Consider the following 17,143-nt stretch of genomic DNA (forward strand, 5'->3'; position numbering starts at 1 on the left):
GCAGTTTTGCGATGCCTCTGCTGCAGCAGAACCATAAAGAAATAGAAGAGTATGCTTGCTATCATCAGAGAGGACAGAAGCCCAGAAGAAGATGCAAGCAGAAAGGAGGACAGGGTAAGAGTTCTGAGTACCAGCATACTGGAAAAGTGACCGGAGAAAAAAAAAGTTCAGGTCTACATCTAGATATATTCCACTGAACAGGTGTAAATCAGTACATGACAGACTAGACAACAATCAGCCTTGGCTTCCAAATGATGTAGACCAAGAGGAGAGTAACAACTGGCAGGAGGTCTAAAAAACAGCCCACAATGAAAGATTAATGAAATTGGTGATTTTAATCTGGACAAGACTTAGGAGAAATGTAAACTCTCACATACACTAGAGGTAGCTTCAAAGAGGAGAATAAACTGTTCTCTACTGTCCACATTTACTGAGTATGGAAGCCTTCAGATACGGAAAAAAGATTTAGATCACGTAGTGAGACAGAAACTCCAAAGATAATTCAGAATGGGAGTAAGTTTCCTGATAAAGGTGATACCATCTCAGATTAAAGACACATTTAACTGAGGTGCCCAAACTGCAGTCTACAGACCAGAGTCTGCAAGAAAAATCCATCTGCCCAGACTGCTCCCTAGCATCATTTTTTCCCCAGAGCCTCCAAAGATATAGCCAGAGCACACGTACAATTATTCTGAAAATCTGTTCTTTGCTGCTTTGAGGGTACCACAACACCTCCCTCCTTAATAACCAGGCCTGCATCTGCCATGTAGCCAAAGCACATAGAAGTGTCCCATTCCATCATTCATTATAGAGCAGTTGCACCTCCGAGTATCTAAAAGGAGTCACCTAAGTGGACTGTCCCATTATATAAGACAGGTGAACATTACCTGTCTTTTAGTTATATGGTAGAAGAGAGATCAAGATAGACCAATTCAAAGCATCTTCAGAAAAAGCCACATGATCTAACCACACAAAACACTAGAAAAATGAGCAAACTGTCAAGGTTCTTCCTAGTTCTATCATAAAACCTGATGAATAAATATTGATGGATCTTAGTTTGGTTGACGTTAGCAACTCTGATTAAGCACAATATGAGCAGTATGTAGATTCCTGGAGTTACAATGTTCCTCTCTGGTAAGCACACACTGTTGTAATCACCATTTCAGTTTCCTTCACATGCATGCTCTACCAGCAGGACAAGAACTACCAAGAGTTACACTGATTTTAGGTAGCACATGTGGCTAAGAATCTAGCTGTTCCAAATCTATGCGTATTTCAAATATCATGACACATTATGTTTGGCTTATTATTTCAATTTTTAAATAACCTGAGAAATTACACTGTAAAATGGTTTAAAAAATAACCTTCAGAGTTAAAAAAAAAGTACAAGAGTTAAGAATTACTAGAAGTTCTGATTGCTTATATACGAGAGGAAGGAGTGACTTATGGTTGTAAAACCATTAAAAAGTCTTAGTTATATACTTACTCCTCTCACCCCTCCCACCTTTTTTCTCAGACTACCTCTGACTTAGGATAGATGGACTGAGGAGTAAATGAACAGCTAGTAGGTTTCTTCATTATTCAGTGTGTAGTGATGTTTTTTGCTCATTAATCAAAACTTGTTCTGAATACCAAATTCACAAGTTATTCGTGGTTTAAGCACAGTGTCATAAAATACAGAATTTGAGAGCTTCAAATTTGAACATGCTTATTTTTAAGAAATTAGCAAAAGTTAGAAATTACAGGGGAAACAGATGGGAAGTTTCTTCCTCCACTGGAGAGCTGAAGCACAATAACTAGTGTACTAAGTCTTCTGATGTTGATCATTTAATCCAAGATTATCTAGGGCCCTTTGTCTTCAGTGGCCATATAATGTTCTCTGTGCTTTGAAGGATTAAGGTATATGCTGAATAATTTAATGTTTTGACAGATCAGGCCCACAGAAGTTAAGTCAATAAGAAAACAAGTCAGGACATAGCTAATGAACATCCCTGACAACTCTGAACAACTCAACCAGCACCAAAGGACAATAACTCTTTGAAAAATAAAAAGCAGTCAGTTCTTGCAGAAAACACTGAGCTGAGACCATGAAAATATCTTCTCTTCAAGCAGTTCCCTACCTCATTCATTAGAGACTTTCCAACCTCTGCAACAGAGAAAGACAATCTAAAACAAAAAAAAGCAGCCTTCAAACTGCAATCTCATTCTTTCTGCAAACCAGAATCCAGCCTCTATTGTAGGGGAGGAAACGTAGTGCATAATTGTCTGCATGATTCCACATTCTTTTTACATAATTCTGCATGTAGTGTACACATACAGGTATTAATTAATGACCAAGAGCTGGTAGGCTAGTGTGACTGAGCACACATACATAAAGAATGTATTCACTTTTTTTTCAACAGCCAAACAGAACTGTGGATTTTTTGTCTCAAATCTACAGGATATGCCCCAATTTAATTTCGGGGGGGGGGGGGGTGGAGGGAGATGATGGATATGAAAAGCTGACTATTTTGTAATAGCCTGATTTATAGCAGCATAGCACCTGAGCTTAAAAGAAAACAAAACAAAATAGTATGCACTACCCATACACTGATTGCTTTCATCTGACAACCATTAACATGGAAAGGGAATGTTGCTTTACCTGCTGCATCTTTTTTGCTCATTTTGGATTGCTACTCCATTATACTATTAAGCACAACAGTACAAACTCCTCAATGTAAAAAAATAAAAGTAAGAAAAGATTGGAGGGAACAAAAGGAAAAATATTTTAAACAGTGTTTGTTCCTAGCTGTTAATTTTTGCTCTCAATCGTTTGCCTCTCCATCCCAAAGTTATACTTGGAAAATTTGTGTGGAATTTTCTTTAGCCATGGATGCTGTCAGCAAAATCATAGCTGTTATCAGACTTGGAGGAAAAAGGAGAGGGTCAGCTATAACAGAAATGAAGAGATTACTCCCACAACATTACAGTTGGATTTAGGGTCCAATCAGATAAAAGTGGAGGGGTAGTTTAGGCACCTGAAGATAAAAATAAATTGATTAGTATTTTAAAGCATTTAACTTCTAAATGCTCTTTGTCCTACAACCAGAGTGTTTGTAGAACATCCATTTTCTACTTGGAGTTCCTTTAAAATTTGCCTAAGTAGCCTACCAGCGCACTACGTATAAATTACATCTCAAATTTCCCAATTTCCTGTGCGTATTCTAGAACTTTTCCATTCTACACATTAAAATAAGTTCACTTCATTAAAGTTACAGATAAAACTGTTAGCTGCACAATTAAATTATGTTCTGCCGACCTCCTCAAGAAGAGGAGGCAGGTCTACAAATTCCTACTGTTTCCTGTGCCAAAAGATACCATTAAAACAAGTCATCATAGCACTGAAAGCCACAGGCAGTATTCTTATTCTCACCAAACAGTTCTGCAACAGAAGCAAGGATTCATCTTCCCAAAACAGAAAGCAAAAAGCCCCCAAGCATCCCCATCCATGTCTTTAAATCATTTGTCTGTAACAGAGCTCAGGTTTGATCTCACTAAATATAGAATGCCATAAGAATTTTTTTAGGTCGCATCAGGTCCTCTTTGTGTACACAGAGAAACGGTTTTTATTGGGTCTGCCTGGGAACAGGCGTGCAATGCTCTGGCATTGAGCTCTGAATTAAGCAGCAGACTACAAGAAAGAAAATGGTATTATTAAAGGCTGCTTGCTCCTTTAATGATGCTTTATATATTAGAGGTACCCCTTTGGCAAAATGAGCAAGCGAACAGTACTGAGAGATGTTTCGAATCTTTCCTAACTTCATTTTGACTCTTCCTTTTGACTTCTGCTTTATTAAGGAGCCACACATATAAGTAAATTTATAGTAACATTAAAAAAAAAAGCTACTTACAAATCTACTTCAGACTGACAATTTAAAGAGATGTTAGACAATGGCATGTTTCAATTCTAAGAGCAGAAAAAGTGGCAGTATTTGACCTGCTAATTTTAGTTTCTAACTTAATTTCAGCTTAGATTTTGTAAACTGGCTTTCAAAATCCATGACAAAATTCAGAGAACTGCCTAAAATAAGATGGATTATTATATAGGATAAATGCCATAGCACATAAGACACAATGCATGCATTTTATTCTTAAAAGCACAGTATTAAAAATCCACAGCTTTCAAGTTTCTGTTTTTCAGTCACCTATATCGCATGACAGCCTTTGAAACAAAGATCAAATTAACATCCTTCTAGCTTTCAAACATTATTTTTGCCTTCTTTTCCACTACGGAAGTCTTAACTAAATTATAAAATAATGCCTTACCAGATGTTGTCATTTGTCCATTACTTAATTACTGGTTCCAGAGCCATAGAAGGCAATTTTCCCAAACACACCCTAAAGATTTATTCCAGGATCCATCTAGAGCAAATGTAAAGAGTTGGATGCTGAGACTGGTTGGTTTTAGCACTGGGGGGAGTGGGGGTATCAACATATTCAAATATCAAAGTTAATTCTAATTGTTAAAAACTAACTGGATCTTGCGGTTTAAAGGTTCATACCGTGCCATCTGCATTAACTTTCTCTGCATCACATTTAAAGATTTTCAGAATTCATAGCCTAAGATTTTTTCCATACAAGAAATGTCTCCCTTTCGAAGTCTTAATTGTGTTGCTTGGCAATACCATCCCACCTCGGGGAAGGTAACCGCCACCCCTTTTTGTCTGGTTGGAAGCCTGATTGCGTTGCACAGGTGTCCCATCCATCGGAAAACAAAGAAAGGCTCTGCAAGTACGCTGACGTCACCCCAGCTACAGCAAGCACCAGAACAGAAACTCAAATATACACTTCATACTACAGTCTTACAGGAAGTCAGAGCCATACCCTCCTCTTCAAGTATAAAATGAACGTGCAGAGATATGTGCCGGGAATACAAATTTAATATATCCTGTACTAAGTGCCATTCTGTTTGTTGCATAGCAACAGGAATCTACTGCAGAAAAACAATATGGAACTTTTTTTTTTTACTTGCCAAGCTACAATTAACCCCAGTCTTCCTGAGAAACAGAACATCCACGGCATAAACATTACCCTCGTCACCATCTAACCAGAGACGCTATGTCCAACACTTACTCTGTTTTACATTACAACGATGGTGTACATTTAAATGGTTGTAGGGTATGGTGCTGCTGGGCGAAAATTCGTTGCTACCGTGCATAGGACCAGCAACATTTTAATCCTATAGTAATGTCCAAGAAAAAGTTCTTAGATGCATAAAATTTCCATTCTTAAGTGTGGAATGCTTTCAACATTTTATACCGGATTTTTGTCATACTATGTAAAAAAATTAAAGCACTCATTCTAGAAGAAAAGCCTATGGCTTTATTTCTAAATAGTTTTGCTTTGTTTTGTTTGTGTTGTGTGTGTTTGTTTGGGGGGCTGGTTTTGTTTTACAAAAAAATAAAAGTGAGCATCAACCCAAACTACTTTGAATTTAAGATCTGTTATGAATTTTGAAGCTAAACGATGTGTGGACATCTAAACTGTGTTCCTCTTCATGGGAGAGAAAGTTTCTTCTAAGACAGTATGAATTGCACAAAATCTCTCCCCCTTGCCCGAAGAATTGGAAAATTATGATCACTCAACTGGTTGGGAAATAGATACATTGATACATCATAAGTTATATGAAAATATGCAACACCGAATTGGGGAGATTCCTCTCTCAGTTTTTTGTTTCTTTGTTTTTTTTAAACACCCTTCCTGTTCCCTGACAAGACCATGGTAAGCTCCCTGAGAGTTACAACCAAAATATCTAATGACTGGGCTTTGGGGGGAGTCTACTCCCTACACCCACCCCAACTGCAGACATACTTGAAGACAGGGAGCTCAGTTCTATTCAGAAGGAAAAAAATGCAAGATTTCAAATATATAGATGTTGAATACTGAGATTGCCACTATATAAATCACCAAATCTGAAAAGCATTCCTAAGAGTCACACTAACAGCTCAGTCTTCATCCTAACATCACTTCCAAAATATGTGCAATTTACTTAGAAGAACAAGTTAAGGAAAAAAAGTTATGAAGGCCTTACTATACAAGGCCTAGATAACATAAAGCATACCATTAACGAACAAGCTTACAATCACTTCCCAATTTAAAACAGATAAGGATTTCTCATACCATACAGTCACTTCTCTCCCTCTTTATTCACAACTAGTAAGCCACAGAATGGACCAGACAGAAATCAGATACCTGACTGTAGGTGAAGATTGTGCATCAAATATTGGGAATCCTAAAAAAGTGAATGCCTTCATACACAGGCAGCACACAGAGGTTAACAGGACATATCAGGAACAGTGTTTTCTTTTCATTGTTGGGGCAGGGAGGAGTGCAAGAGGAGTGGTTGCTTGTTTTTCATCCATCTGCCCTAAGAAAAGGATGCACATGAATTGAAGGCAAGATATTCAGAGTATTCAGAACTGGCTTAACTGTACACTCTTCTATCCTGTGATGATTAAACTAGGGGCTTCAACAGGGCAAAAATAAAATCCTACTATTAAGTATTATTAAGCATTAGTCATGTCCAAAGATGCAACCCTTGCAATGCAATCCACTTTTATCTGCATCTTACAGATTTACTATACACAAGTCACACAGTGATCAAGCCCATATCCCCACAAAAATAACACAGATGGGCTCCTCAAACAAGGCACTCCAAGCATTTTTTTTTTTTTCCAATGATTCCCAGTAGTCAGATGCTTCAAAGGAAAATACACCTTCACACTTTACGCGGCAACAGTAACATCTGAAAAGTATTTTCACAGTTTTACTATTTGACATTTTTCTCTGCAATGCAATCTCCACTTCCTTTGTGCAGACATCATGTTTGCAGAGTAATGCAAAAAAAAAGGCAATTTAAGTAGTATCCTACAGCTGCTTACCTGTTTTCAAGCACCTAATTCCTTATTCTTTGAAATAAGAATTATACCAAATACTGCTACTACGTCAGACATCAAAACTATGAGCTACCTATAAAAAAATAAAACACACAGCAACATTTACCTGTATCTGCAACGTGCCTGCAACAATTCACACAGTACAAAATCTCCACATGGTGTCTCCAAAGAATTGAATAACTTTCTCGTGAACTCAGCACTTGAATATCTGAAAGCTTGCCTGTGTCCTGTTCCCCACCACTGCAGCAGTTGATCTAATAAAAGATATTGCCTCTCGTTATAAAACCTTTGTCTTGTTTATATCCTTACAGCAACACAGCTACAGCAACAGTATTCATAACCTGCAAGACAACCTTTGTGTTTATCTTACTGCCATCCATTTGTGGATTTTGCTACTGCTGGAAACAGTGGCAATTACAGGAACATAGAACTGTTCTATCAGTGAACAAGAAACGTACAGCAAGTAAAAAATACACAGGAATACCCTTTCATTTTAAAGTTGCCTTTATAGTATGCCAAACCAAGAAACCAGAGATGCACTATTCTTCAAAACTTTATGAAAAGACTACTCTAAGATATTGGCAAAATACAAAATGAAGTCCCTGAACCCAGCAGTCCAGATTTCTTCACCTCACAACTTAGTTGTAAGGTCAGATACAAAGTTCAGCAGTAATAATTTTCATATATGATGCAGTTAACTGAGCTGATCACTAAACTAAAGGCTACTAGACTCATCACACCATACTGTGGAAACTAGAACAATGGTACTACCACAATCCTTGAGATTACAGCACAGATCTTTAGAGTGCAAAATTTGTCTAATTTACTTCTTTGATGTATTTGATGCTTTCGTCTTCTCCCTCAATCTCAAGTCAAAATTTTCATCTGAAACCCACTACTGCATTTCCAGACAGTAGCTAAAAACCCAACGAGACCACTGAAATGCTACAAAACCTCATTCTCAATTACTCTCCAAAACACGTAATGCTAAAGAAGCAGCTGAAGTACTGGATTCAACTTCTGCTTAAGTCTATTAGCAACAACTTACTACTCAAGTGCTCTAGCCATTCATCTGCTCTTCCTTCTACTCTTTATCAGACAGGGATTCCCTGCTGGCTTTTTAAGACTAACCTATCTCCTCAGCCTTCTCTTGGTCAGAAGAACATTGAACTGGATAGGTCTTTCATGTCTTCACTCACCCCTCAAGCAGCAGGCTCTAACCAAGAGAAAAGTAGCGACTACGATATACAGTGACTACCGTCTCCATACTCCATTTCAGACCAGATGGTTCCTATCTGACTAGGAAGGCAGTCCTGTGTTCAAAACATGTTTATTTCATATACATACGCACACTGAATGGAGATGCAAAGTATCAGTTACTTCCTGCACCATCCTCCTGCTCTACTCGGACCAAAGTGATTCAACTAAATACATCAGTGTATAACAATAAATTAAAATATAATAGTAGCTTCTTGAGTTCTGACTACATTCAGAGACTCCTATCAAAGCAGGAGTATTCTGAACTAGGAAAAAAGTACTTCTAAACCTAATTTCAAAAAAAAAAAAAAATCACTATTTTTGCTAGAGTAGTACATAACTACAACCAACTATGCCTGCTCTTAAGGAGTATGTTCCATGATTAGACTTATACATACAAATGCTGAGCTGCAGCACTGATCATTTTCATAACAGTGCTGCCATTCACTACTTTGATTTATTATCTCTGCCATAATTAGGTTCATTTGGATTAGGTTTCACTGTTTTGTCAGTCTGGCCACACCACCTATTTCAGACAACAGATAACAGCATTTATTTTGAAGTTGTAAAGTCCATTTAACTTAATCCACAGTAGCCAATTGCAGCTTTCTAAAAATGGGCTTTGTAAATGCGTTCAAGAACACGGTACAAGTTTTCTAGTAAAGCTTCACTGTGTTCAATTTTAAGTACAAATCCAACAAGTTCAAAAAAAAAAAATCTCCTCCATGAACTTAGACTGAGTACTTTTATAGAAGAGTCAGCATTGTTTAGTGGACTAAGGTCTGCCAAAAGGATCATATACTTTCCTCAAATATCAACAAGAGTTCAACACAGGAGATGAAATAAAAGATATACACATCACTATGCACTGTTTATAAAAGACTCCAAGTTTTTAAAAGAAAGCAAAGAAGGGGAAAGAGATTTTTATAGAACAGGAAAACATACAGAGAAAACAAGTCTTCAAAACAAGTAGCAGTGTATATTGTTCATTGTAACACATTATTGACATGAGCATCAACAGTAGCTAGAAAATAAAAATTCTTGCTAGCCTAGAGTTGGAAGCTTCGTACCTGAAAAACACTTATATTTAACAAAAGCTATTTCAAGAGCTAGCAATTTTAAGCAGCAACACTACCAGGTTCAAGGCCCAGATTTACTCAGTGCATATGCTTAAGTCAGATTTCCAAAGCCAACCAGAAAGCTGAATGGAGCCTAAAAATACCAACCGCCTCTTTCCACCAATGCCAGTAAAAATACCACTAATACAGCAGTATTGAAAGTTTTGTTGGAAATACATGAACTACAACAGAATCCTAATCATCTTCCCATTTAGTATTTGCATTTTCAATCCCATACAATAAGAAAAAAATGCAACTTCAATGGAAGTCTCCATAAAATATACAATTCTAGCAGATATGACCACATATGAAAATATATGCTGGTCTATACAACTAAAATATAAAAGCATTTACCAGTAGCCAGACGAGACCACAATAAAACATTCCCTTAACTACATGCCCTTCAAAGTATTTCAGTTAAAAATCTGGTATCACTGTACGGTAACCTGCAATGAAGCGACAGCAGTCAGTGGCCTAAAAAAATTTTAAGTATTAAACTGTATTTTAGGAAGTTGCTTTAAGGAGAATGACACATACATAGAAATTGATTTCCTCTACAAAGAAAATTAAAATATTTCTCTAGTTGCTATAAAACTGCAATTAAGGCATAATAGAGGCTTTAGCTATACCAATGACTACTCTTGTCCTTTTACTATTCTGCTAAATTCCAAGTTTTAAAACTTTTTATTTTTTAAACTAGGTGGCTAGTACACTCAGAACATGCAACCACCTCATCTCCTTTATGGAATTTGCAATAAGTATAGATTACTTTGTAACCCGATTCAGGAAACTGAAAAGAAGTTTCAAATTTGTGAAGAAAAACAAAAGAATGAGAGAACATTTGAAACAAAATCCTTCCAATCTTGTTTGTGCCGCAAACTAGGAGTTTATAGTTATTTCTGGCAGCACACCAGTCCAGCAAAGTAGCATTTTTGTACCACCCTCTGAAGTGCAATCAGTTTCCACTTCTCTCCCCCATACTTCACTGGGTGTCAGCACCTTTCTTTACTATAATTTTTTTTTTTAAAAAAAAAGATAAAGAAAAAAAAGATGAAAAAACCCACAACACCAACCTACACACTTAGCAGAGAAGCACACTAGTTTTGGACTAAGCTGAAACAGTTTTTACTATTCTTCCTTTATATAAACTAGCTTTGCCTGGAGAATTTTCAATATGTGAAACTACGAGCAGATTTTTTTTTTTTTTCTTGAATATTGATCATGTTTTCTTTTAATGAGCACTGCCTAAAGATTACTCACGGTGAGCAAGAGAATCTTACTTCAACTCCTCACATGAACTTGTGCACTGATTCCCAAAATATGCGCTTATTACTAGCAGCTCAACTGGAAAGACTAATCCAAAGCAGATTGACAATTCATCTCACATCACACTGAACAGTTCCATTTTCTCCACTGTCACGAGCATTTGGGCAGTAAACCCAGAAAAATGTCACATCACCTCCCAAGGAGCAGTTCCATAAGCTGCCCATAAGTGTCCACAGAACTATAACATCAGGAGCAGCACATGTGTAACACTTTCAAAAGGTGGTAAGCGTGATTTTTCACATTCTTTTTTGGAACTTTTTAAACTTTAGTCATGGAACTTTTAGCTACAGTGAAGGAGACTTGTCATAAGTGATAGTAGGGGAGAGGCTTATCAATTATTAGAACACTTAATTAGGAGTATCTGAAATAAAACTCCACGTTTTCCTCTAAGACCTGTATTGGCACAGAGCATTTTAAAATGAGGCAAAACTACTTCAGGCTCAGTTACTTAGGTATGTTTTTATTTCTTATGCTAGAAAATTTGAAAGTTAAAATAAGGTAGTACAGCCATTTCTAAAAAGGAAAAAAGATTCTATATGTTATTCAACAAAAAAAGCTATATACAACCCTTGTTCTTTTCCAGGTTTGTGAGAACACACAGGAAGTTACAGCAGGGGAGGGACAGTAGGGACACAACACTGGCTTTTCATCTGGCAGGGTTAAATACTGACAGATACAAAAGTGGCTTTGCTCACGTATTAATCCCAAGAGAGATGCCAACAGCCCAAAAACACAAGGTAGTTTTATACGATTCACAAGGACTGGCAGGGAAAGGCAGGGGTGGGGTGGGGGAGTGAGGCAGGCACCACCAAAAAGTACTTAAATGTATTGAAAGCTGTTCGACACAGCTTGTGTGACTTCTGTCTCTGCTACATTTATTTTAGCTACTACTAAAAGTCAAATTTTTTGAATCAAACATAAAAAGCACGTATCTTCTGCTTTCTCTCAGCACTACAGCACTCTCAAAACCTAAACATGTCTGGATGTTTAGAGAGCTGGCACATGTATTTCTACACTGCTGAGTGGAAGCAGGCATGAACTGTCAAGAGCAATTCTAGATGAAAGGTCAAAGTACAGAAGGGCATAATATCTGTTTCACAAAATACATTTGCTCTCTAGTAACGAAAGCAAGTGACTCGATCCAGTGGTTCAATAACCTACTTCTATAATAGTTCTGCATGAAATGCACTGGCATGGCAAGAAGCAGTTCTCATTACAAAGTATTTCCAACCACATGCCTAAGGCAGCGCTGCGATAAGTCACTTAGGGCATAAGTGTGCTAGCAAAGCATCCGCTGAAACAGGTGCTGGAAGAATAATTCCTCTCCTTTTTATGGAAGTGTAGAAAAAAGGCTTTTACGCTATAGTGGTCTGAAGTAGGACGCTAACTAACACGGTCTTATTTTCCGACCTCCAACAACAAACAACATGAAGCCCTGACTCAGAGTCAAGAAAAACTTGTACATACCCTTCCAGAGAGCATTCCTGAATTATACACACTCACAGACTGTTTCTAATTTTTAGAGGCTGACAACATAATTGCTAAGATGGTCATAAATAGCTCTTTCTAAAAAAATTTGTATTCTGATTCCCGCACCCTCCATTCACACAGTAATCTTTTAAAGACTTTTACTATCAAAATAATTCACTAAACTATCCAGAGACCTTGAGGGCAACACAGTTGTCAGATTCCCTATCAGGTGGGCAGAAACAACCCATCCAAAAATTACTTGCAACCGTCACAAATAAAGTGCTAACTAAAGACCGCACTTCTATCAGACAGATGACTCAGTCCATCTGTTAGTTTACTTAAGAACAAGGAAAGTAACCTGAATTCCTGTATTCACCTGGAAAAAAAAAAAAAAAACTGCCTACACCACCATTTTTACTCTTGAGATATGAGCAATTTTAGGAATTGTACTGGTTGCAGTTATGTGTATCCAGCCTAATTTAACTGCGTGCTTGCACTTCCAACATTTTGTCAAATATTTCTTGACTAAATTAAGCCTTCTACTTCAAATATGCTATTTATGCAAGTATTAAAACTAAAGCAAAGGCACAATTCCAAAGTGTTACCCTACATATTGATGTACACAATAACTTAATGCCACCATTGAAATTAATGGCTTTGCTACTCTGGTATTTTACTACCTTAAATAACTGCAGATATTGCAGTAGACTGAACCATACTACTGTCACTAATAATACAATGCTCTTGTATACCCACTTTTCTGGAAACCCTGGGAAACATGTGTGGGTTCCTTCAAGAATTCCTAGTCCTAATGAAGGTACATGTTTTGTTACTTCTGCTGTGGGCTTTCACTCATGTATTAAAGACATAAAAAAACCAGTGAGTATGGTATCAGATTTCTTAGCACAACATTTAAAATATAATGAAGGCTTCCTAACCCAGGCACAAAATACACTGACTTTTAAATAACAACACGAATTACATTCTAAAGCAACATACTTGAGCAGAAAAGCTGCTGAATGCAAGTAAGTAAAAATTTTAATATGGTTTAGAGACCACAAATTTAGCTTTTTATCTTGAACACACAAGTGAGGATATGACATGATTTTCTAAAAACTCAAAATCTGTAATAATTTAGCTGCTTGCCCTATCTAAATACAGAACGAACATTCACACATACGACATGCACAGTAGCCCATCGTAAACACAAATTAATATATTGGGCTCTAGAAATACTAGAATTTAAAATTCTAAAAAAAAATACTGTTTCTTTCCCAGTTCCTGCAACTTGGGTAATGAAACTAGACTAAGCAGTCTGCTTTCTGACTAGCACACTAATGAAAAACAATTCTTTCCCACACAAAGAAATGGATGTAGTAATCCCAAGAGAAGACTGCACAGTTTGATTAAAAAAAAAAAAATCAGTATCTTGGAAAGCTCATTTATTTTATTGGAGTTAGCATACAAAATGAGCTAGATACCAAAAAAATAAAAATTTAAGAGAATTCAGTTAACCTTGGTTGTAGAATCCAAGCTCTAGCAGGAGAGTTCTGTTTATCAGCTTCCGTAATACAGATTTCAACATATGCTCCAATAAAAGTCTGTTCACACATGTTCTTCTTGTACAAATACGATGGGAAGTTACGCTATTACTCGAACCGGGGCACCAAATTGTGCTGTTACCTAGATCTTAACCACCTTTTCCCCCCACCACATTCCAGTCAGCTAATAAATGGAAACCTCTCTGAAAATGCCTATTCCGGGATACCTATTATGAGATAAGTGCATTCAGGAAACTATATTAAGAGCAGTACTTAGTCAACTAACCACAATACAATAAGAACAACAGGTGTTCATGGGAATCAACTGTTTACCTAAAGCGGGCGAGAGAGATACACAACAAGCCCCATTCAAGCTGGCTCCTGAAACAAGTAACTTCATAGTTAGGCTAGACCATTTAACTGGAATATTTAATATTCAAAGTTTATCAGCAACCTAAAACCCTCAAAGATGCTGCTCAAATAGCATATAATTTTAATTCAAATACAAAACAGACTTCTACAAGAATTAACTCTTGTGGTCAATTTGTACGGCTGATGTTTGTGTCTTACTGAATTGCTGATTATTTTGTAAAATGAAGATGCTCTTTACAATGATGTTTTGTCTCATTTGACATAAGGAAAAAGTTTGCTCTTCGGTAACTGACCAGCTAACCACCCAGACAAGATGTGAGATCTTAACATGAAATCATCAGAATTAGTTCAGGCCCGTGATGGCTGACAAATAGGCTCTCGCACATGCACGTGCCAAAGGACAGAACAGAAACTGAGGGCTTTTTTCTTTTTTCACCCAGCTCTTCTCAGAATGATTTCTAGTATTTATTTCTTTTTGTATTCTTTGGAGCACCAGCTGCATACTTACCTGCAGAACAGCAATAGCAGAATGCAGTTTATGCATTCCAGGAGACCATCAACATCACGTCAAAAGTATGTTTTTAGTATTAACTCTTAAGATTTAACACCACCTGCAAATAGAGGAGCTATATATGAAATGCTGGTCACTTGTCCCATCCACCTTGTCAATCCTCCCCCATCACGACTTGCCTTGACCAGCACACATTAAAAGACGCTGCCCAAACAAAATACGACATGAAGATATTGTTTAAACACGTTTCAGAAATATACCATCAATCCTAGTCTAAACAAGTCCAAAGAGAGAGCGTGCAGTGAAAGCTTGCCATTGTACTGGAGTCGGACCAATTAAACAAAACTGAGTCAATTTAATAGCGCCTCTATAGAGAGAAAATACTTCTTCAACCACATCATTTTCTTAGCCTGTGTAGTTTAATTGGTACAGTTTCCTTCTTTTTTTTTGAAAGGCTTGGAACCGAGCGTTCTTGAAGTCAGATTTCTTTGAAAAACCCGATGACCACTCAGAGCGACCATCCAACTTGCAACGACATTTCCCTCTTACCAGCTTAATGCTCTGCACTCACGAACAGGTAAAAAGTTTCAGACCTATAATATATTCATTTGCCGATATTTACTAACTGCTTCAAGTCAACTATTCAAACATCTAAATAAGCAACCTAAGGGTAGGTTCAACCTAGACACTTTCCTGTTATGCTGGTTAAGAGAAATATTTGTGCTCTCTCCAAGCTGGCAGAAGTCCTAGCACACATACAGTTACATCAGTGAAAGAGCAGTCTTGCTGGTATAGCTTACTTCACTCAGCATCAGCTGCACAATTAAAGTACTTTTTGCCAGTACAAAAACCAAATTTATATGGGGCTTCTCAAAACATTTATGTCAACTCTTGCTAGACTAACAGCAGTCATTATGTTAAAGACCGTCAAGATTAAAAAAAAAAAAAAAACACCAAAAACCCACATGCCTCTGTTTAAAAGATCTGGATATGAACTGTAAGTTTTGTAAGTTGTAACTCTTTATTTGCAGGGCATCTGACTTCTACATGAGCAACACGAAGAAGTGAAAATAAATTATCACAAGCCAAACAAAGCTTAAAATAACGTAGGACATAAATACCTACAGTTAACAAAGAAAACTAGAGGGAAATACAGAACACAATTCTAAACAAAACAGCAGGGAGATTGTTCCCATGCTTCCTGCTGCAAAGCTACCCTTTCCATTGAAGGTGTGCACACACTGGGGGGGGAGGGGGACACCCTTAAAGTTAAAAAAATGTAATTAGGATTTTACTGTAATTTACAGAGAATTCTAATGGCTCATCAGTTTTTTTGCAGCAGAGGAACTGCCCGATTTTCATCATACAAATCTTGCCGAGCTATACTCCAAAGGTCCTCACGACTTACGGTCATCTTTAAGACAAAGAAGGTTCAAATCCAACTACAAACCAGACAGCATCTTCCAGGGGAAGAAAAAGAAGAGTAACTCGGTCCCCCAGTTGTTTAACCGGGGGACAGGCCTACAGGGAGCACACGGTCCCCGAAGAGACAGACCAGCGCTCGGGCTACCGAGCCGCATTTCTCACCGGTCCTGCGCCAATCCAGAAAGAAGATTATGGAAACAGAGCAGGCACTAAAAAGAGCTGGGGGGGGGACGGGCCAGGGAGGCAGAAAACCGCCTTCAAACGAATGAGCCGGCGGGGAGCGGGAGTCCCCGGCGGGAAGGCAGGCAGGCAGGCACCCACCTCCCTCCCTCCCTCGGCCCCCAGCCGCGTCCACCTCTGTGTTTACATCCGAAACCTCCAAACGCGACACTTTCCCGGCTGCCGAGAGGGGGATCCCCCCCCCCCGACACCTCTTTATTGATTACACAGGGAAAAGCCCAGCTGCTGCTGCAATGCAACACGCGCCGGTTAAGGCGGAGGGGAAGGGGGAAGAAAAAAAAAACACACACCGGGGAAGAAAGAAAGGCGAGAGGCGAGCGGGGCTCACGCCGTGCCGGCGCGCACCGCCGCGGCCAGCCCGGGGGAGGCGCCGGAGCGGGGCCGCCCCCCCCGCCCCGGCCCGGGCCCCGCTGCCGCCCCCCGAGCGCAACTTCGCCGCCGCGGGGGACGCGGACGGCGGGGCCGCCCCTCCCCCACCCGCCACTAACAATGGGCCCCTCCCCCACCGCGGGGCTCCCCTCAGTCCGGCCCCCTCCCCCTCAGCCGGCCGAGCGCCCTCCCCCGGCTGTGGACCGTTAGAGGCGGGGGGCACGGAGCCGCCCCCCCCACCCCCCCGCCGGCCCGCCCGCTCCGGGGCCGGCCCCTCACCTCATGGTGCTGCCCGGGGTCGGGGAGCCGCTCCCGCTTCCTCGCTCGCTCCGCTCTCTCCCCCGCCCCGCTCCGCTCCTCGCCGCTCCGCAGGGGCCGGCGCGTCAACGGACAGCGAGACCCCCGGCCGCCAGCGCCTCCCCGCCCGTCTGCGCCGCTCCCTCCGCCGCCGGGCCGGGCCAGACCACCGCGGGGAGCCGGGGGGTGGGAGGGGACGAGAGAGGTGGGGGAAAGGGGCGGGGAGGAGCGAACCAACGCGCGGGAAGGGGGAGGAGGAGGAGAATGGGCGGGCGGGGGGAG

The 17,143-nt window shown here is 39.6% G+C and overlaps 1 protein-coding gene across 4 annotated transcripts in view; it reads right to left on the reverse strand.

The window, feature by feature from the left end:
- The window catches only part of ENAH (ENAH actin regulator), a 102,954-nt gene extending 85,811 nt beyond the window's left edge, over window positions 1-17,143 (reverse strand). Inside the window, exon 1 of one of the 4 annotated variants that reach the window (XM_072857024.1) lies at window positions 16,844-17,143. In XM_072857024.1, the coding sequence (XP_072713125.1) occupies window positions 16,844-16,848 (5 nt within the window). In that variant the 5' untranslated portion in view covers window positions 16,849-17,143. Of the gene's footprint in view, window positions 1-16,485; window positions 16,602-16,843 lie in introns of those variants that run through there. The other 3 variants (XM_072857026.1, XM_072857028.1, XM_072857025.1) reach the window with 3 other exon arrangements.

The sequence above is a fragment of the Ciconia boyciana genome, chromosome 3 (genome assembly GCF_034638445.1).
Source record: "Ciconia boyciana chromosome 3, ASM3463844v1, whole genome shotgun sequence".
Lineage (NCBI taxonomy): Eukaryota > Metazoa > Chordata > Aves > Ciconiiformes > Ciconiidae > Ciconia > Ciconia boyciana.